The 21,112-nt window shown below is 36.0% G+C and overlaps 1 protein-coding gene across 2 annotated transcripts in view; it reads left to right on the top strand.

The window, feature by feature from the left end:
• Papd4 (PAP associated domain containing 4) overlaps nt 1-21,112 on the top strand; it is a 43,764-nt gene that overhangs the window by 8,621 nt on the left and 14,031 nt on the right. For both annotated transcript variants that reach the window (XM_013015907.1, XM_013015908.1), the window contains exons 4-10: nt 1,774-2,011; nt 10,863-10,977; nt 11,067-11,158; nt 13,126-13,192; nt 14,679-14,748; nt 16,099-16,175; nt 17,000-17,128. In XM_013015907.1, the coding sequence (XP_012871361.1) occupies nt 1,774-2,011; nt 10,863-10,977; nt 11,067-11,158; nt 13,126-13,192; nt 14,679-14,748; nt 16,099-16,175; nt 17,000-17,128 (788 nt within the window). The remainder of the gene's footprint in view (nt 1-1,773; nt 2,012-10,862; nt 10,978-11,066; nt 11,159-13,125; nt 13,193-14,678; nt 14,749-16,098; nt 16,176-16,999; nt 17,129-21,112) is intronic.

The following is a 21,112-nucleotide window of genomic DNA, read 5'->3' as shown; positions in this document are numbered from 1 at the left end:
CATGCATGAGGCCCTGGGTTCGATTCCTCAGCACCACATAAGCAAACAGAAAAAAGCCGGAAGTGGCGCTGTGGCTCAAGTGGTAGAGCGCTAGCTGCTAGCCTTGAGCTGAAGAGCTGAGGAACAGCGCCCAGGCCCAGAGTTCAGGCCCCACAACCGGACCCAAAAAACAAACAAACAAAAAATACAATAGAACTTGATAGATGTACAAATATTTGACAATATAAGAGAATACTGTCTAAACTGTCTAAACATTCTATGTTTTAAAATTAATAAGAATCAGTCACAATGTAGTAGGCATTAAAGACTATAAGTAATGATTAAGTTTTATAGTACTTCATGAAAAGGTAGATAATGTTATCTCTTTGCTATTTAGGAGAAAGCTGGAACAGAAGTAGTTACTCAGTTTAAGTGGCATAGCTGTACAAGTTCTTCAGAGTTGTCATGGGGGGGAACATTATGTAATGGTTCTAAATGTACTAACTTCATATTTTTATTTTTTTTGGAAATTGCTTTGATACCCAATTTGTGAATCATGAGTGAAAATGTTTTATTCATGTTACATATATTTTAAAAACTAAAATTGGTATTATTAGAAGGTATTCAGTTTAGATCGCTCTGAACTAAATTTTAGGTTTAGAAATATTAGTATACTTGGTTAACACTGTAAATTTTAACTTACGAGTAGGAGTTTCAGTTACTCTGTGGATCTGTAAAAAAGAGAGGAGCTGGTAAGATGCCAAAGAAGCACTATCATTAAAAAACTTCTGAGGGTTTAGGATTCACAGAATTCTAGATCTTCAAAGGAATTTTAACCCTTAACTATGGCATAATTTGCTGCCTAAATGAACAATTTAGAATAATAAAAATTTACATATCAAGTATTTGGTTTTCCTCTGCCTATTTCTGCTTTTTTTCTTCCTTCTCTACTTCTTTGTGTTAATAGTTAATTAGAGAGAAGTCTTATGGCTGCCCAGGCCAGTTTCGAAACCAGGATCTTCAGATTTCAGCCTCTTGAGTATCTGAGATTACAGATGTGAGCCATTGGTGTCCTGCAACAAGCCTTTTTTATATATAGCACTCATATTAAAATTTGGATCTGTGGTTCTTGGTGATTCTAGAAGTTTTTCTGCAAAGTTTTCATTGCTGAAATCAAATATTGGGGTAGGAAATGACTGACTCCAGTACATTCATCAAGATTTTCTTCTATATAGATTTTTACGATGTCTTTCTCTCTCTCTCTCTCTCTGTCTCTCCCCCCTCTCACTCTCTTTTCTTTTCCTTTTCCTTTCTTTCTTCCCTCTTTCCCTCCCTCCCTCCCTCCCTCTTTTTCTCTCTTTCCTTCTTTCTTTCTTGTCCTGGGGCTTGAACTCAGGGCCTGAGCACTGTCCTTGAGCTTCTTTTGCTCAAGGCCAGCACTCTAACCCTTGAGCCACTGTACTACTTCAAGCCTTTTCTGTTTATGTGGTACTGAGGAATCAAACCCAGGGCTTCATGGATGCTAGGCAAGCATTCTACCACTAAGACACATTCCCACATTCTATTTATTTTTTACTACTTATTTTCTAAGGTATTTAGAGCATTTTTATTTGTGATAAAAATGGATATTTTTAGTTCATTATAGAATTAATTGGAACTAACTCTAACCTTACTGGAAGAGGTATAATATTGTCATGTGATGTGGTATTTATGTAATGTGGTATTCATGTATTTTTAATTGTATTTTGTTGAAAAGTTTTTCTTTAATCACTAAGGTACATTCTTTGTTTTCAGGAGATTAAGCGATGAAAAAGGCCTTCCTCTTGATGGTAAACGGCAACGTTTCCATTCACCTCACCAAGAACCAGCCATAGTTAACCATATAGTGCCTTTGTCAGCTGAACGAAGATTCTCAATGCCGCCATTGTTTCATACACACTATGTTCCAGATATAGTCAGATGTGTTCCACCTTTTCGAGAAATACCACTTTTAGAACCTAGAGAAATTCCTCTGCCTGAGGCTAAAGATAAGGTAATAATGCAGATTTAGTTTTACCTTTTAGAAGTTTGATATAAAGCATGTATTAAATAATCAGGAGTATCTATTGTCTTTATCGAGTACAGTGTGCCTTTTTTGCACTGTTTGCAATACTGTATAATCCAATATTCTGTCAAAATACTATTTTGATTTTTGGTAGTGACTATAGGTAAGTGAAACTGTTAGATTTTACCTTACTAATAAAATTTTGTATTAGAACCCCAAATATTTAATTTCTTAGTTTAAAAAGATTCATCTTACAAAAGATAGTTTTCATATTATCATTGTAAAAAAGTTAACATTTTCTTCCTTTGCACTATTAATGTAAGAAGTTAATGAATAATCAGATTTAGCAAAAATATTAGTGCCAGGTATGGTGGCTTATACCTGTAATACTAGCTGGTCAGGTCTTGCTTCAAGGCCATCCAGGGCAAAACATTTGAGATCCCATCTCAACTAATAAACTAGACGTGGTAGTAGGCACATGTCCTCTTACCTATGAGGGAAGCATAAAAGAGAGGCTTATGGCCCAGTCTGGCCAGGCAAGAAACAAGGCATTGCTCCTTGGATTCAAACCCTAGGGTGACAACATAAAACAACAACAGAAATTCAGTAATAAGAATATTTAGTATTTCAGATAAATGAAATGCAATGATTTAAATAATCATTTTTGGAAAATTATGTTAACATTGAGAACAGTGAGTTATATCCAATAGTAGAAGCATATTAGTACTCTTGTAGATAAAAGTTAAACATGTAAGTGATTGGGAAGGATGTATAATATAAATATCTATGTACATTCTATGGTATTGTTTATAGTTTAATTTGCTGCTATTCATAGTTGTCCTACTCACACTTGAGAAGTAGGACATTTGTAAACCAAGGAGGAGCTGGAAGAGAATATAATGATTATATTTTGGTCATGTTTAAGTTCTTAGCACCCAGAAGAATATAGCAAATGTGAAGAAAGTAGTGGGTCAGAAAAGCAATACTTGCTTCATTCTTTCTTGTATTGCTTTTTTATTCCTCTATTATTCTTTTGTTATTAATTGAGTTATAGTTATACCATAAAATGTACTCTCTCTGTCACCTGCTTTTTTTTTTAAATTGGGTTATTTGTCTTTTTGTTGTGGAGTTTTAAGAGATATTTATATATTCTAAATATTAGTTTCTTAAGTATACTGAGGGGCTGGGAAGATGGCTCAGTGGTAGAGTGCTTGCATGCATGAGGCCCTGCGTTCGATTCCTCAGCATCACATAAGCAGAAAAAAGCTGGAAATGGCTCTGTGGCTCAAGTGATAAGGCACTAGCCTTGAGCTGAAGAGCTGAGGGATAGTACCCAGGCCCAGAGTTCAATCCCCCCCCCCAAAAAAAATAGAACAAAAAGAAGTGTATTGATTTGCAAAATTTCTGTGATTTGTTTCTTTACTTTCTTTCTTGTCCGTGTTGTATACTGATTTGCAAAATTTCTGTGATTTGTTTCTCTTCTTTCTTGACCATGCCCTTTGAGGCATAAACTCTGTTAAGTTTGATAGAGTCCAGTGCTTGTACTATTAGTGGTGAATCCTCTAAATGTCTGATTGAGTTCAGAGTCATGATGATCAATGCTTATGTGCTGTAAGATTTTTATAATTTTAGTTTTTACATTTAGGATGCTGGTACATTTTCAGTTAAAATTTTTGTTTGTTTGTTTTTTGGGTCCAGTCGTGGGGCCTAAACTCTGGGCCTGGGCGCTGTCCCTCAGCTCTTCAGTTCAAGGCTAGCGCTCTACCACTTGAGTCACAGCACCACTTCCAGCTTTTTTCTTTTTTGCTTATGTGGTGCTAGGAATCGAACCCAGGGCCTCAAGCTTGCAAGGCAAGCGCTCTACCACTGAACCACCTTCCCAGCCCATCAGTTAAATTTTGTATATGATAGAAAGTAGGGGTCCACTTTTATTCTCTTGATGTCAGGCCAGTGTCCAGCATAATTTGTTGAAAAGACTATTTTCCATCTCAGCATTTCTTTCACTATGAAATAGGGATAGCTAGGCAAAAGCAGTGGAAGAGGGTTTGGAAAAAGGAAAATAAAATTTGGGACCTTTTGGAATTCTGCCTTCTTCCCCTTTCTTTCTTCATCATTGTTTTCCAGTAAAAATATATTTTTGTGATAGTATAATAAAAAAGCATGTGGTATAAATTCTCTGAATATGTAAAACATTTACTGTATATGAGTTTTTAATATTTATGCCAATAAGGTCTATTTTGTAGTGGTATTATGATTAGACAATTGAAGCTTTATTTTATATGTTTGAAGCTAACTCTTCTATAACTGAATAGATAGATGATCCATAGTTAAGTGCTTTGTAGAGAGAAACACAGTTAATTCCCCTTCCCCCCTCCAATCATGGGGCTTGACCTCAGGGTCTGGGCACTGTCCTTGAGCTTTTTTGCTCATAGTACTCTACCACTTTGAGCCACAGCACCCCTTCCAACTCTATAAACAGAAAACTATTAATTAGTTGTGCATAGGCATTAGGCAGATGTTGGATTTCAATAAATTTAATAACATATAATTCATGTTACTCAGTATAAAGCATCTGGTAAAATATGATGTCCTATCAATAAGTTTTTTTGTGTGTTGTATAGGAAAGAGTTGTCCTAAATCTAATATTTTTGGAATTAGGCATTTTTCTCAGAGGGATAATCAGATTTTGCAGTTGAACCAATTTCTTTGATTACTACTTTCGTCCTGTCTAATTGTGGGTGAAAGAAGGCAGGCAGTTTTGTGTGCTCTGGATTTGTTCTTTGAGTGAATATTTTTTGTTTTCATTTTTTTTTTTTTTTTTTGAGACAGGGTCTTGCATGTAACCCAGCCTGGCCTCAACTGTGATCCTTCTGCTCCCACTTTTTAGTGCTGGGATTACAGGTGTGTACCATGATGGCTGGGTTAAGTGAATACTTTTTCAACAAAACTAATGTTTATTGGTGTTTCTACTCTTTATTATTTTCCTTGTTATATTTAATCAATAACCACATGATGTGGATATTATCCTAATTTTATTGAAGCTCAAAAAAATTGCATAACTTGGTCAAGATCACAGCTAGTAAGTGTCAAAACCAAAATTTGCCCTCTGTCTTTAAAAGTACATAGAAAAGGAATTAAACCTGCTTTTATCAAGGATAGGGAGACCATATTCTTAAAATTAACTGTAATGCCAGGTCATCTGTAGAACACTAATAACTAATATTTTATTGAATGTGTATCTTTATCAGCAACATGCTCATCAGTTTGTATCAGTTACCTCTGTTTTCCCCTGTAGAGTGTAAAATGAATAGTTTATGTTAGATAAAAGGAAGGTAGTGGTTTGGGGTCTTGGATGCTCAATAGAAAGCCTCTGAAGGTTTTGAGTACAGAAGATAACACAGGTATATTTTTAGGGGGATAGTTCTTGTAGCACAGTAGAATGTGGTTTTGAATGAGATGACCTAGAAGATGGATAATTTTTTAATGCTATTAATGCAACTGGGTGGGAGGTGTTGAACAGTTGTGTCAGATGGTAGTGGAAATGATAGAAGAGAGTACCTAGGGAAAATGGATGGACTAAGGGAAAATACAGAGAAACATGAGTAAATCCAGTGATTTCATTCTTGTCTACCAATAGAGTTCAGGACCCATGATTTGGGGTGTGTAAGTTGATTGAGGAAATAATTAGGAGGTAATTTGGAACAATGGAAAAATTTGCTATAATTGTGGTGTAAGAAACTTTACATTTTACAAATATCCTGCTAAGCTTATGAGGAATAGTGTTACAGTAGACTACTCAAAAATAATTTTGAGTTGCAAAAATAATTTTGTAGTCAGAACACCATCAAGAATAATTGAGCTGGGTGCTGGTGACTTACACTTGTATTTCTAGCTACTTAGGAGGCTGAGATCTGAGGATTGAGGTTTAAATCCAGGTGGAGCAGAAAAGTCTGATGCTTTAATCTCCAGTTAACAAGCAGAAAGTTAGAAGTAGAGTTGTGATTCAAGTGGTAGATTGACAACCTTGAATTTAAAGCTATGAGAGCAAGAAGCTCTTGAGTTCAAGCCCATGCCACACACATGCCCACAGCCATACAAAAAGTATGGAAAATTGCTTAGATAACCCCAATCAAACAAAACAATAATAATAGATACCTTAGAAAATTGCTTAGGCAGTCCAGGCAGACAGCTTAGCATGGATAACATGCTCTAAATATTCAAGATAGAGTTGAGATAGGCACTGAGATAAGTGAATTAGAAAGTGGACCTTTTGAGTAGAAGCTGCTGTTAAGTCAGAGGAAAAGGTAATACACTAACACAGCTATGTGAGGCATAGGGATGTTTTTTTCTTGAGCAGTAATCTTGGATGCAAATGCTTATGTTTAGTTGTCTTAGATATATAAGGACTCTTGCCTTACAAAATTCCCAGAGCTATTTTATTTATTGTGATGATTATAGTTTTTACAGATTCTGTTCTATGTACAAATTACATATACCTCTTCAGTGTTACATTAATACCCTACACCGATTTTCCAATTCCTTATAATAGCTTACCAATACTGTAGAAAAAATGTTCTGTAACTGAACTGATTGATATGTTTGGAGTTCAGAAATAAAGTCAAGGCCATAGACACATGTTCAAAAACATCTTAATAGTGACAAGTAAAACTCCTGAAATAGATTTGATTTTTTTTTTTCAGCTTAAGACCTTGTACTTGCTAGGCAGGTATTCTATCACTTTTTTATGCTTAGGTAGGTAATCTATCACTTGAACCACACCTTCAGCCTTTTTATGCTTTAGGTAGAGTCTTTTTTTTTTTTCTCTTTTTTTTTTAAATTTAAATTTTATTTGTGAACATGCTGTACAGAGGAGTTACAATTACATGGGCAGGTAGAGTCTTTTGTTTTTTGTCCAGATTGTTCTTTGTTTTTTTTTTTGGGTCCGGTCATGGGGCCTGAACTCTGGGCCTGGGCGCTGTCCCTCAGCTCTTCAGCTCAAGGCTAGCGCTCTACCACTTGAGCCACAGCGCCACTTCCGGCATTTTTCTTTTTGCTTATGTGGTGCTGAGGAATCAAACCCAGGGCCTCTGGCATGCAAGGCATGCGCTCTACCACTGAGCCACCTTTCCAGCCCTGTCCAGATTGTTCTTGAACTGTAAACCTCTTACTTAGGTCTTCCTATTAGGTGAATGACAGGCTTTACTACCACATCTGGTTGGTTAAAATTGAATCTGTTAACTTTTTGCCTTGGCCAGCCCTAAACTATGATCCTCTCATCTCTGTCTCTGAGTAGTTGGGATTATAGATGTGTGTACCATTCCTAGCCTTAGATTTGATTTTCTTTATTTTAGTGTCAATAGGTATTTTTATTTATTAGTACTAGGCACGGGAAATACAATGTTGTGCTAAATATACATGGTCCTTTTATCACCTATGTACAAGTTAGCCATTAAAAATAATCATGCAAGCTGGGAGTCAGTGTCTTATACCTGGCTTTGGGGAAATTAAATTCCAGGTGAATGTTAATAGTGCTGTCACAGATTTGAGTCACTGGATCTGGGCTCTATAGACATGGCCAGTCCTGGGAACTTGAGCTAATCTGTTATGAACTTAGGAAATCAATCTGGGTTTATGTCATCAGTTCTTCCTACAAGTCAGATGGATGATTGAACTAGCACTGTCTGATCAGTCTGATACTTGTATGATCAGACTAGCACTGTCATTTTCTGAGGGTTTTAGGGATTACAGGTAAGCAGGACTTAGGCTATATGTTACAAGTTGTTCTGTTAATGTCAGAAGTACAGCATGTGATTCCTTATCAGTATCTAAGCCTAATTCAGTGCTTAACAACTATATCTGTGCCTTGAATTAAGAAGTACTGTTTTAAGAGAAAGGGATAGGTTTAAGCTGTATTTGGAGAATGAATGATAGGATCAGATTGCAGTGTGTGAGCCTTTGCAATATTGATGTTTTAGACCTGCTCTCCTTGGTATTAAGGGGCAATCCTATGCATTCTAGATATTGAGAAAGTTCTTGGCCTCTGTTTACTAATTAGTTCCCACTAGTCCTTAGTTGTAATACTATGACAACCAAAAATATTTGTAGTCATTTTCAGTTGTCATGCTGAAGGCAAAATTGCCTTCAGTTGAGAATGTATGGATTAAAGATAGAGGAGAAGCTACTGATAATTAGTCATAGTGTCTGGCATCAATGCTTTATGGTATACTTCATTGAGAAATGAAACCAATATATAGATAATGATTGTCCAAGAAGAGAGTTTGTGTCCAAGACTGAAATAGGTTGAAGAAAATAAACTAGGAAAATAGAACCTTGAGAGTATGCATAACTGTTTTGGAAAATTTGGCTTTTGAAGAGAAGGGGGTAAAAGTGGAATGTTAGGGCAAGGCTTTTTTGAAATTTTAAAGTGGGAGAAACTTCAGCCACTTACAACTATTAATGGGAAAGATTCAATACAGAGGGAGGAATTTGGAAAGAAAAGAATCATGAATGAAATTTCCTGGAAGGTGGACAGGGAGAGGGTCTTGTCTGTAGGCAGAGTGATTGGCCTTTGGAGAAAAGCCTTTTGGAGGATAGGAAAGAGGATATGGGCCTTTATAGAGAGGTTTATAGATATGGCTGGAAGAAGTTAATGGGATGCCCGCGGCTTCTTCCTTTGTTCTCTGAATTACTATGCAAGGTCATGTGTTATGAATGAAAAGGATGAAGTAGAATATCAGAAGTTTGAAAATATTAGAGAAGGTGGAAATTGCATATGCTGAATTCAAGAACTCAAGACTGGCTAAAGAAAAGAGTAGCGGATGTTTGAAACAGCTCACTTAAGACTGGTAATAATAAATTTATTATTAACTGAATCTAGAAGTTCCAAAAATATTTAAACTACTTCGAGGATTCATATTTTGTAAAACTAGAGAATTGAATTTGTGCTTCATTATCTATAAGATTGTTACTCTGGTCATTCTCATTTTCTTATAAAAACTTTGAATGGGAATTGATTAGAGTCTTCAGGCATTATTTCTCCATTTTTTTCTTATATGTTCCCATTCTTGTTCCTCTTTCTATGATTTTTCTTTCTGTTATTTATGTTTCATGAGATTTTCATTTAGATGGTACAGGTTAGGCTGGCTAGCTTTCTAAGTCTGGCTCTAGGCCTCTTGAGTTCTATGTATTATCTCTCTGTGTAGTATTTTCTCTTCTTCCCTGCTTTTATCTAGATCAACAATATTCACTTCCATATTGGGCATTTTTGGGTGAAACAGTCTTCTGTGAGGGTAGGTTATCCTATTAAGTATGGGATACTATTATTCATAGACAGATTAACTTTGAGCATGAAAAGATACAGCAGTTCATCTGGTGGAATTATCTTTCAAAACTGTTAATTTTGCAGTCTTTGTTAGGAAGATATAGCTCCTCAATTTTCTTAATAAACTTTCATGTGAATTTAATATACCAGATAAAATGAGGTAAGTATAAGGGGCTTGAAGAAAACATTAATGATTTTGGAATGGTATTGTGAAAAGGGGGAACAGGATCTTGGCAGCCACATGAAAGTGGTGGTAAGGAAAGCTAAGAGCACCTAACCTTATGATGACATTTAGGCTATAAATTTGAATGACTTCCAAGTTTTAAAAAATGTTATCTCGGGCTGGGAAGGTGGCTCAGTGGTAGAGTGCTTGCCTTGCATGCCTGAGGTCCTGGGTTCAATTCCTCAGCACCACATAAGCAAAAAAAGAAAAAAAGCCAGAAGTGGCGCTCAAGTGGTAGAGCGCTAGCCTTGAGCTGGAGAGCTGAGGGACAGCGCCCAGGCCCAGAGTTCAGGCCCCACGACTGGACCAAAAAAAAAAAAAAAGTTATCTCTTAGAGACTTAGATGTAAGAGCAAAGAAAGTGATTTTTCTATTAACCTAAGGTTAGAATTTGCAGAATATGACAAGGAGACTATGTTTCTAAGACATAAGAGAATGTTTCAAGGGTGCATTTTAGAAGGAAATTAACTGCTTTGGGAAGGAAACCATACCATTGAGGTGCTGACAATGGGAGGGAAAGGTTGAGTGAAGGGAATCTTGATCTCTTGTGTGGATCAAGAGCCATGCGTGAGGATAGTGTGAAAGTGAGAGGCAGGGTATTGAAACTAATAAGGTGGTGGTATATTGGATTAAAATCTCAGAGCTAGTGCAGTTTCAGTTTATTGTAAAGACCATATTATAACTATTGAGTGTATACTGATGAAAAATATTAGAGGATAAGAAGTCCAGGAATGTGTAGAATATGTTGTAATTAGTAAGTATATCTTACCACAGATTAAGAAAAAAAAACCACCTGTGGTGATGACAGAGAGTAGGGAAGGAGCGAAAAGTGTTAAATCACGTAGGTAGCTAAACAAAGGAGGTCAGTAGATAGCATCTTCATTTGAAGATGTTGGGCTTTAGAGTGGTATTATTGGAATGGAGGGGAGGCTGGTTTTTTTTATGAGCATAGGAGCTATGAATTTACTACAGTCTGTTTCACCACTGTGACTATAATGGATGGGGCAAATTTCTTTAAAAAATAAAGTAGTGAACATCTAGGATATGCTACTCATGTGGTTTCTGTTGATTATTCTTGTTTTTATGACCCTTTAAAATTAGCAAAAAAACCCATTTTACACTTAGAACAAATAGTGATGAAGAGTAATAGTTGTTGATCCATAACTTTTTATTATGAATTGTTTGTAACTACTTTTTTGTGACTTGTCAGTGATATTATACTTTGTAAGATTTGTCTGGTAATTATTCCACATTTTTGAACAAAACTTACTTTTGTGTGTGTGTGTTGAATTCAAGTTGAGTCAGCAGATATTGGAGTTATTTGAAACATGTCAGCAGCAAGTAAGTGACTTAAAGAAGAAAGAACTCTGTCGAGCGCAGCTGCAGAGAGAAATTCAACTCCTATTTCCACGTATGTTGCTCTGTTTCACATGTCCTTTATACCTTAGTATTTCTGTTTTAAATTTTAAATAATATTTTAAAAATCTTCTATTTGTGTAGAAAGCAGACTCTTTTTGGTGGGGTCGTCTTTAAATGGATTTGGTGCCCGGAGCAGTGATGGTGATTTATGCCTAGTGGTTAAAGAAGAACCTGTAAGTAATGAAACATTTATTCTTAATGTGTTTTCATGTTACATTGGCTAAGGAATTTTATAACTAAGGCATTTAGGAAAGTTTTTATTTTAATTACTTTTTTTGTTCTTTGATGTCTATCATAATTTCAGAAAAATCAGGGGTTATATCTTTTTTTCATTTAAGACGTGCATGTTGCACACAATATAAAATTTAGCATTAATTCTAATTGTTAAAAGTGAGCTAGCTTTAATATGTGTTATTAATGTGCTCTGTCTTTATTTAGAAGTGTCATTGCTTTGGATGCATCAAGAAGAGCCTGTGTCAGTATTACCTTAATATATTACCTTAATATATTTGAATTCACAGTGATACTTTTTTATTCTTATTTTTGTGCTGGTACGGAAGCTTGAACTCAGGGCCAGAATGCTCTCCCTTAGACTTTTTGCTCAAGGTGTAGTACTCTTATCACTTGAGCCACAATTCTATTTCCATCTTTTCTGGTGATTAATTGGAGTCTCATGAATTTTCCTGCCTGGGCGGCTTTGAATTATGTTTGTCAGAGCTTGGAATTAGAGGCATGAGCCATTAGTGCTCAGCTTTTGCAAGAGTTTTTAAGTAAAACTTTCTTAGTCAATTATATTATTAGCGTGTACTCAGAAGCATAGTCCTCCAGTCTTAATCACATGTGTGAGTCGTGTTGTTATAGTTAATACCAAATGGAGGCATCATAGATAAGAATCTATCCTCTGTCAGTGTTCGGAATTTAGAGGAGGAAATAAACATGTTAAGAAAGTTAAAACTGCTAAGTAAGTTTTGTTGGAGATATAAAAAAATTTAAGTTTTTATTGTTACTATAAAGGTAATGTACAAAGGGTTACAGTTACATAAGTCAGGCAAATAGTGCATTTCTTTTTGGACAGTTTCACTCCTTGCTTTGCTCTCTCTCGATTTTTTTCCTTCCATTTCTATCCACAAGTTGTGTAGCTCATTTTCAACATAGTAGCTAGTGAGTACCACTGCTGGATTTGTTTAACCTTCTTTTTTTTTTTTGGGTCTGGTCGTGGGGCCTGAACTCTGGGCCTGGGCGCTGTCCCTCAGCTCTTCAGCTCAAGGCTAGCACTCTACCACTTGAGCGCCACTTCTGGCTTTTTTTCTTTTTTTGCTTATGTGGTGCTGAGGAATTGAACCCAGGCCTCATGCATGCAAAGCAAGCGCTCTACCACTGAGCCACCTTCCCAGCTCCTTGTTAACTTCTAAGATGAATTTTTGTACATTTATTTTGAAGGAGAAAATGGCATGGCTGTTTCAGAATTTCTTTCCTTTTTTTTTCCCCCATTTTCCACAAGTTATCTTTATAACTTATAACTTTAATGTCTGTTAAATAATAACATTTACCCACAAGATAAAACTATCAGGTTTTTTATCCCTGTAAAATGTAGAGACATTTATCAACTATAAAATTCTAAAATCAAACATCTTCATAAGGAAAAAAAGATCACCTTAATGATTTTTAGAATTGGAGTTATGACTCAAAGAATTTGTCAGAATTCATCAGAATTTGTTTAAAAATTGTGCTATAAGTTTAAAATTAGGAATGAATTTAAAAGGGTAGATGTGAAAGAGTACTACAGTTGGCTTTTTCTGTAATGAATGTATTTTGAAAAACAACTCAAGAAAAGTTTGCCTTGTATGTTTTATTTTTGGTTGAGTTACATTTGGAAGATCAAACAGTTCAGCAAAAGAGATGAAATATCTTGCTGACAAAACCTATGCGATCTTGTTTTATCACTCTTTTAGCTATTCAGACACCATGTATTAGAGCTATTTATTCATGCTTTAATTTTCCCACTGATCTTATAGCTTTTTGAGAAAAAGAACCAGTTTACATCTCTTTAAATCCTTTAATGCAGAAAGCGGAATATTTTGCAAGAAAAATAATGAAATGCATTATTTTTAAATTTCCCAGTGTTTTTTTTTTTTTCCAGGTAAATCAGAAGACTGAAGCACGACATATACTTACCTTAGTCCATAAGCACTTCTGTACTAGACTTTGTAAGTCAAGTTCATTTTTTTATCTGATACAAGTATTTACTTAAAATGTATTTTACTTTGTTTTCTGGTAACTCTTCTTTATCTTCTGGTTGAGTTAGATAAAATGTAGACCTTTTTCTTCCAGTTAAATTCCTTTCATTTAATTAGCTAATTAATTATTTCTAAAGGATATATGGCTATGGCACTATCTCGTACTGGCCTAGAAGTTGTTGTATATCCCGGGCTGGCCTTGAGAATCCCCTTGCCTCAGCCTCCTCAGACTCCTGGGATTACTGCCATGCACTGCTGCACTTTTGTTTATTTGTTTGCTTTTGGTTCCATACTGAAGCTTGAACACAGGGTCTCAAGCTTTTGCTTACATTTTTCCTCTCAAGGCTAGCACTGTACCACTTTAGCCATACTTACTCATAACCAGCTTTTTACTGGTTAATTGAATGAGTCTTTCCATTTGTCTGCCTCAGCTGGCTGCAAGCTTCCATACCCAGATCTCAGCTTCCTGAGTAGGATTATAGATGTGAGACACTATCACCTGCTTCCTATGACTTTTGATTAAAATGTGTAAACTTTATTCAAGAAATTTTTGTTGAGTCTACTTGCAAAATATTCCACTTTATGCATTAAAGGATTTAAAGATATGGAAAGTGGTTCTGTTTCTCAAAAAGTGATATGATCAGTGGAAAAATTAAAGCATGAATAAATAGCTCTAATACATGATCTCTGAATAGCTGAGTGATAAAACAAGATCTTTATAGATTTTCTTGTCAGCAAGAGATTTCATCTCTTTTGCAGTAACATCCATCTTTACTGATTTAAAAAGTTATGAATACAAAGCCTGAAGGTAGTACTCCAATAGAGAGTAAACTTGGACCACTTTATTGTAATACAAAATCATTAAAAAAATTTATTTAGGTCTTTGATGGTATTAAGATTTGACCTAGGACTTTGTATTTACTAGGCATGCACTCTACCACTTGATCCAGGTCCCCCAACCCTCTTTGTTTTTAGTAATGTTTTTGGATAGGATCTCTTTCCACAGTCCTCTTACTTACACCTCTCGTGTAGCTGGCATGACAGGCACATACTGCCATACCCAGTTTATTATTTGAATTGGGATCTTGGTAACTTTTTGCCCAGGATGGCCTTGAACTTAGATCTCCCCCCTTCCTATCTTGACCTTTTGAGTAGCTGGGATTAAAGAATACACCACCACTCTTATCTGTATATATTATCTCATCATTATTTTAAGCTTCCACAAAATGTTTTATGGAAAAAATATGTACTTATATTTTTCTCTCTTAGAGATTATACTTAATTGAATATGTTGTTACCTTAACATACTGCAAGCATTTCCACATTTAAAATTTTTTGTAACTGTCATTTGTTATGGCTATAATTTGTTAATGTTTGCTATACTTGAATTTATCTTGTGCTGTTAGCTGTTTTTCACTCTTGTAGTATCCTAATAAACTATCTTTTTATTATTCAGGTGGCTATATTGAGAGACCTCAACTAATAAGAGCAAAAGTGCCAATTGTGAAGTTCAGGGATAAAGTCAGGTAAATAATACTTTTTTTTTTTCAATTACTTTAGATCATTTTTAGTTATTCAACTAATATGGGTGACAAATGTGTATAGTACCACAAAAACTTATCTTCGTCAGGCTTTAGAAAGGAATTGAAGTACCTTTTTTTTTTTGGTACTGGTCTTGGGGCTTGAACTCAGGGCCTGAGTGCTGTCCTTGAGCTTTTTTGCTCAAAACTAGCATTCTATCGCTTGAGCCACAGCTCCACTTCTGGCTTTTTTTGGTGGCTAATAATTGACTTTCATGGCAGGAGAGAAGATCCTCAGATTTCAGTCTCCTGACTAGCTTGGATTACAGGTGTGAACCACCAATTCCCTGACTAATTATTTTTGAGACAGGGTGTTGCTTTGTATGTAGTAGTCCATGCTGTTCTTCAGTTTACAATCCTCCTGCTTTAAATTCCAAGTGCTAACATTACAGGTGTTTACCACCACATGTAACCTGGAATTTTGTTTTTATTTTAGGCAGTCTTTTCATGGAAAAGACTAATTCTGGAGAAAGTTGATCTTATAATATTGGGTATGACTGGAACTGACTTACAAAGTAATCTTTCTTTGTAGATTCCATCATTATTACCCTGTTTTATAACTTGTGAGTTGCCTGCTATCTGTTTTTAAAGATGTTTTACCTTTGGTTGTGTGTTTGAGTTAGAACTCTTCCTAGATATCAGTAGCTACTTGTGACATTTATCAGCTTTTTTTTTTGTCATGGGGCTTGAACTCTGGGCCTGAGTGCTGTCCCTCAGCTCAAGGCTAGTGCTCTACCATTTGAGCCACAGCACCACTTCCCATTTTCTGGTTGTTTATTGGAGATAAGAATTTCATGACTTTCTTGCCCAGCTTTTCCTGCCCGGGCTGGCTTTGAGCTGGCTTTGAACCGTGATTCTCAGATCTCAGCCTCCTGAATAGCTAGGATTACAGGCTGAGCCATCAGCTCCAGGCTTTATCAGCTTCTTTATTTACAAATACAATGTGCAGAGCCTTCATTCCTTTATTTTTTTCACTACATTTTATGTGGATTTTTATTCTTATTTTAGAAATATTAATTATAAGCTAGGCTCCAGAGGCTCAAGCCTGTAATACTGGCTACTCAGGAGGAGTAGATTATGGCTCTCTTCATAATAATCCTAGTTTGCATTTTTAATACACATTAAATCACATTAAATATCATACTGATATGATTTGTATCTGATAAAGATTTGTATCTTTAGGCCACATGCTGTTTAACACCATTGATTGAATTGAATTCAGTTTATTTACTGAATGGGGAAGGTTATTTGGGCATGAACTGAAGTTTGTATTTTTTGTTTTTTGTTTTTGAATAGTTGTATGGAATTTGACTTGAATGTAAACAACATTGTTGGAATAAGAAACACATTCCTTCTCCGGGCTTATGCATACCGTAAGTTTATGGCTCATTTCTAAATAACCAGCAGCTTTCGTTTTTTAAAAAAGAAATTTTTTTATTGTTATTGTAAAAGTGATATACAAAGAAGTTATAGTTACATAGTCAGGTAAAGAGTATGGTTTATGCTTCCCCTTAATCACAGGATATGATAGGCTGAACTGTAGCTTGCTTTTAAAATGTTTAAGGGCTAGAAATGTTGTTCCATGATAAAGTACTTGCCTAAGGCCCTGTGTTGGATTGATAGAATTATATAATAAGGAAAACATCTCTTTATAGTAAATAGCAATGCCTCCTTAGTTGAGTTGATATATAATATATCTTATTTTTTGCAAAATATGTTGTTGCAATAAAATTGAGTACTTTCAGAGTTAAAGGTAAATCAGATGCTATTTTTTATATCTGTATGTGCCAGCATTTGGGCTTGAACTCTTAGCCTGGGTGTTATTCCTTACCTTTAAGTAAGGCTGGGGCTACTACCTGAATTCAGCTTCATTTTGGGTTTTTTAGTGGTTAGTTGGAGAAGGGAGTCTCACAGGCTTTCCTGTCTGGGATGGCTTTGAACTGCAATTTTCAGATCTCAGCCTTATGAGTAGCAAAGATTATGAATTACCCATGAACCATCCATACCTGGCAATCAGTACAGTTGAATAATTGGTATTTTTAAAAGGTAACTAAGGCAGACTAGAGGTACGCCACATTTAGAAGTTTATTGATGGTGAATACTGTGTTACTACAAATATTTCTTTTAGGATATTAGGAAATTATGTGAATTTTCAAAGAAAACTCTATGTCTACTGACTTTTTAATTTTACTTGTAGTTGAAAATCGAGTTCGTCCGTTAGTGCTGGTAATTAAGAAATGGGCAAGTCACCATGATATTAATGATGCCAGTCGTGGTACTTTAAACAGCTATAGTCTCGTGTTGATGGTTTTACATTATTTACAAAGTAAGTATTATTTTAGTTTTCCTAGTTTTTAAAACTCAAATTCAGCTAAACTGCATTATAGTGTCTTTCCTTCTTATTTAAAGTCCTTTTTAAGGTCTTAAAAATTAGGTTTTCCAGGGCTGGGATGGTGGCTCAGTAGTAGAGTGCTTGCCTCGCTCACATGCATGAGGCCCTGGGTTTGATTCCTCAGCACCACATAAGCAGAAAAAACCTGAAGTGGCGCTGTAGTTCCAAGTTGTAGAGCACTAGCCTTGAGTTGAAAAGCTGAGGGACAGTGCCCAGGCCCAGAGTTCAGGCCCCACGACCAAAAAAAAAAAAAAATTATGTTTCCCATTTTATTGTCTTGAACTAATATTTAAAAAACGTTATTGCCTGGAAAGCATTATAGGAAGTTTCAGTATGTATTAATTTTTCAGAGTTGTTCTGTATTTGTATTCAAAGAGCTTTCAGCATCATGTGTATATCATTTACTTTGAAACATGCATCTTTTGAAGAACTATAAAAATAACTTCAAGCACCATTCATTCTTGTTTTTATTTGGGGCTGAAATTAAATGATTTTGTTGGCTGAGGAAGTTTATAATCCCCATTAGCCACACTTCCCAACTAGATGTTATCTTTATAGAACTGTTTTTGTCAAATTGGCCTCCAGGGTGTGGGGCAAACTGGTTGAAATATCTTTCATACCCACTGACTCCCTGGGCCAGCTGATCTTGCTGGGTAGGTGGGGGTTCCCTTCCTCTAGTATTGTTTCATGTGTATCCCTCCTAAAGCTGCCTACTTGGTCAGAGTAGACATTCCTTCCCCAATAGAGAACTACTCTTTTTTTTTTGTCAGTCATTGGGCTTGAACTCTGGGCTTGGGCTATGTCCCTCAGCTCTCAGCTCAAGGCTAGCGCTCTACCACTTGAGCCACAGTGCCACTTCTGGTTTTTTTTTTTTTGGTGGTTTATTGGAGATAAAGAGTCTCATGGTCTTTTCATCCGGACTGGCTTTGAATGACGATTTGCAGATCTCAGCTTCCTGAGTATCTAGGATTACAGGCGTGAGCCACTGGCGCCTATCTGAGAACTATTCTTTACTCAGGGGTATTCAGGTAACTGTGCTCCCCTGATAGAACATTCAAACTTTCAAAGTCTGGATTGGCCTCCAGAGTTTAGTTCAATCTAGTTAGCCATCTAGTGAAAGCCATATTTTTGTTCTATGTATGCAAACAACAGTAAATAAACAGTATTTGTGCCATTTTGTAAGATATAATATGTGAGGTTTTTTTTTCTTTTTCTTTTTTTTTTTTAGCAGCATTGATGTTTTTTTTTTTTTGGGTCCGGTCATGGGGCCTGAACTCTGGGCATGGGCGCTGTCCCTCAGCTCTTCAGCTCAAGGCTAGCGCTCTGCCACTTGAGCCACAGTGCCACTTCCAGCTTTTTTCTTTTTTGCTTATGTGGTGCTGAGGAATCGAACCCAGGGCCTCGAGCATGCAAGGCAAGCGCTCTACCACTGAGCCACCTTCTCAGCCCCAGCAGCATTGATGTTTGAACTGTGAGGCCAGTAATCTTTACTTGGGCCACACCTCCAGTCCTCCTTTCTGCTGGTGATTTTGGAGATGAAATCTAGTGAACCTTTGTTCCAGGCTGGGCTTAAACTTTTATCCTCCAGATGTCAGCTTCCTAAGTAGCTAGTTTTTAAAAATTTCTACAAATACAGAAGACAGATCTCATTGGAACCTTTACTTTCATAAATAGTAATATTTTATGTATGTAATACAAGAAGTAAGATATCATACATATTCTACTCAGCGGGGTGCTGAGAGATGGTAAAGAGAAAACTGAGGGTTTATAGTAATTAAACCAGGGCTCTGAGATGTTTGATGACTAACATTTTGAATGTTTGAAGGTTTAGTTTAGAATCTTAGTTTTTGAAGGTTATTATGCAAATGGGGAGTATGCGTAATACTCATGTTCCTTCTAAGAATATTTACCACTAAATAAATACCTGGTATTACTCCATGACCCTGGGAGTTCAGCAGTGAACAAAATCGAAAGCTTATATACTTCATGTGTAAAAATTAACAGTTTAATAACCATTGCCAAAACATAAGAATCGTTAGGTGTGACAGCACTATTCCACACTTTTTCCAGCACTATTTCCGCTATTTTGTGGCCACACAAGGCCTACATACTGAGATCCTGTCTCAAAACAAACAAAGAAATTCCAGGTACTTGGTAATCAGTGACAGGAGGATCATAATTTGAGGTTAACTGAAAAGTTAGTAAGTCCCTATTTTTAAAGCAAATTGGGGATGGTGGTGAATACATACAAACCCATTTATTGGGGAGTTTAGGTAAGAGGATTGCGATCTGAGTCTAGGCAAAGGAGGACACCTTGTCTGAAAAATAAACTAAAATAACCAAAATGATTAGAGTATGCTTCAAATAGTAGAAGAGCTTACTTAGCCAGCACATAGTCCTGAGTTGGGTTCATCTCAAAACAAACTATAAACTGTTAAAACAGAATTGTTAAGAACTGTTAGAACTGATTACCAGTAAGCATGTATTCATTCTTTATTTTTTTGGTTGGTTGTGGGGCTTGAACTCTGGGCTTGTGCGCTATCCCTGAGCTCTTCAGCTAAAGTAGAGCACTCTACCACTTGAGCCACAGCACCACTTCTAGTTTTCTTGTGGTTTATTGGAGATAAGAGTCTCATGGACTTTTCTACCTGGCAGCCCATACCTGGTATTGAACCATCCTCAGATCTCAGCCTCCTGAGTAGCTAAGATTACATCATGAGCCACCTGCGTCCAGCCAACATGTGTTCTTTAGACACTGTTGTATGAATTGAGTTTGCTTACTAAATATCCCTACCAGTTTATTATCTAACTCTGACAAAATAATTATTATGGTGCAGTAATTTTTTTAAAAAGCCTCCTTTTATTACACTTGGTGCTTTTTAACGTTAATATACTGAAAGATAACAGCTTGAGCAATTTTTTTTAAAGACAGTAGGAAAGTAAGGGTTTGTATATTGAAAGGATTTGGTGCCTTTACAGTAGTGTTGCTGTGCTGTTACTGGAAAAAAGAAAAGGCACATTTTTCTTGGTATGTGGCTAAGAATCGGTTGGAAGCTGCAGGAAACTATAGTTCTTTGGATAGTGAATGGGAGGATGATGCCATTTGGGGATTACTTTGGTGAGTCACTTTTTTGAATAGTAGGATAGAATTGTTGAGAACAGAAGAAAAGTTTCCCAAAGGGTAAAGATGATTGTCACAGATTTTCTGTTTTCAAAGCCCTTGCCTAGCATAAGCAATTAAATATTTAAACAATTATTTCTCAGTTACTCAATCTCAGCGTTTTTAAAAAGTAGAAACATTAGTAAGGGTTCTTAGGTGTTTAGTTTTGTATTTTTGAACACATACGTTTGAACTTAATTTGGTTATATTTATTTAAAATTAATAACGTTAATAATTTAGAAATATTTTTATTCACATTTAAATAAGTTATTTGTACACATCATAGAAATTTTTGAAAATACTCAAGTATAAAGAAAAAAAATGATAATCACCCATATTTTCACAACATTGTTGGTGTGAATTTTGTTTTCTTTGCAAGGGTTTCAAAATGTATCTTCTAGCCAAACATTTAAGTGGCAAGTTCAGTTTTATTAATTTCACATGTTTGGACAGTGGGTACTATCATTATTTTTTGGGTGTGCATGTACAGTGAGTACTGTAATTATTGTGTGTGCATGTACGCATGTGTGTGCATGCCTGTGTGTTCCTGTCCTGGCTCTTGAACTCTGGGCTTGGATGCCATCTCTGAACTTTTTTGCTCAAGGCTAGCACTCTTCTATTTGAACCACAGCTTCACTTTTAGCTTTTTGGAAGTTAATGAGAAATGAGAGTCTCATTGACCCTCCTACCCTCAGATTTTAACCTTCTGAGTAGCTAGGATTATAGGTTTGAGCCACCAGGTTTATTTTTAATATATT

Source organism: Dipodomys ordii, unplaced genomic scaffold (genome assembly GCF_000151885.1).
Source record: "Dipodomys ordii isolate 6190 unplaced genomic scaffold, Dord_2.0 Scaffold28, whole genome shotgun sequence".
Taxonomy (NCBI): Eukaryota; Metazoa; Chordata; class Mammalia; order Rodentia; family Heteromyidae; genus Dipodomys; species Dipodomys ordii.
This window is presented reverse-complemented; position numbering and strand designations above follow the sequence as displayed.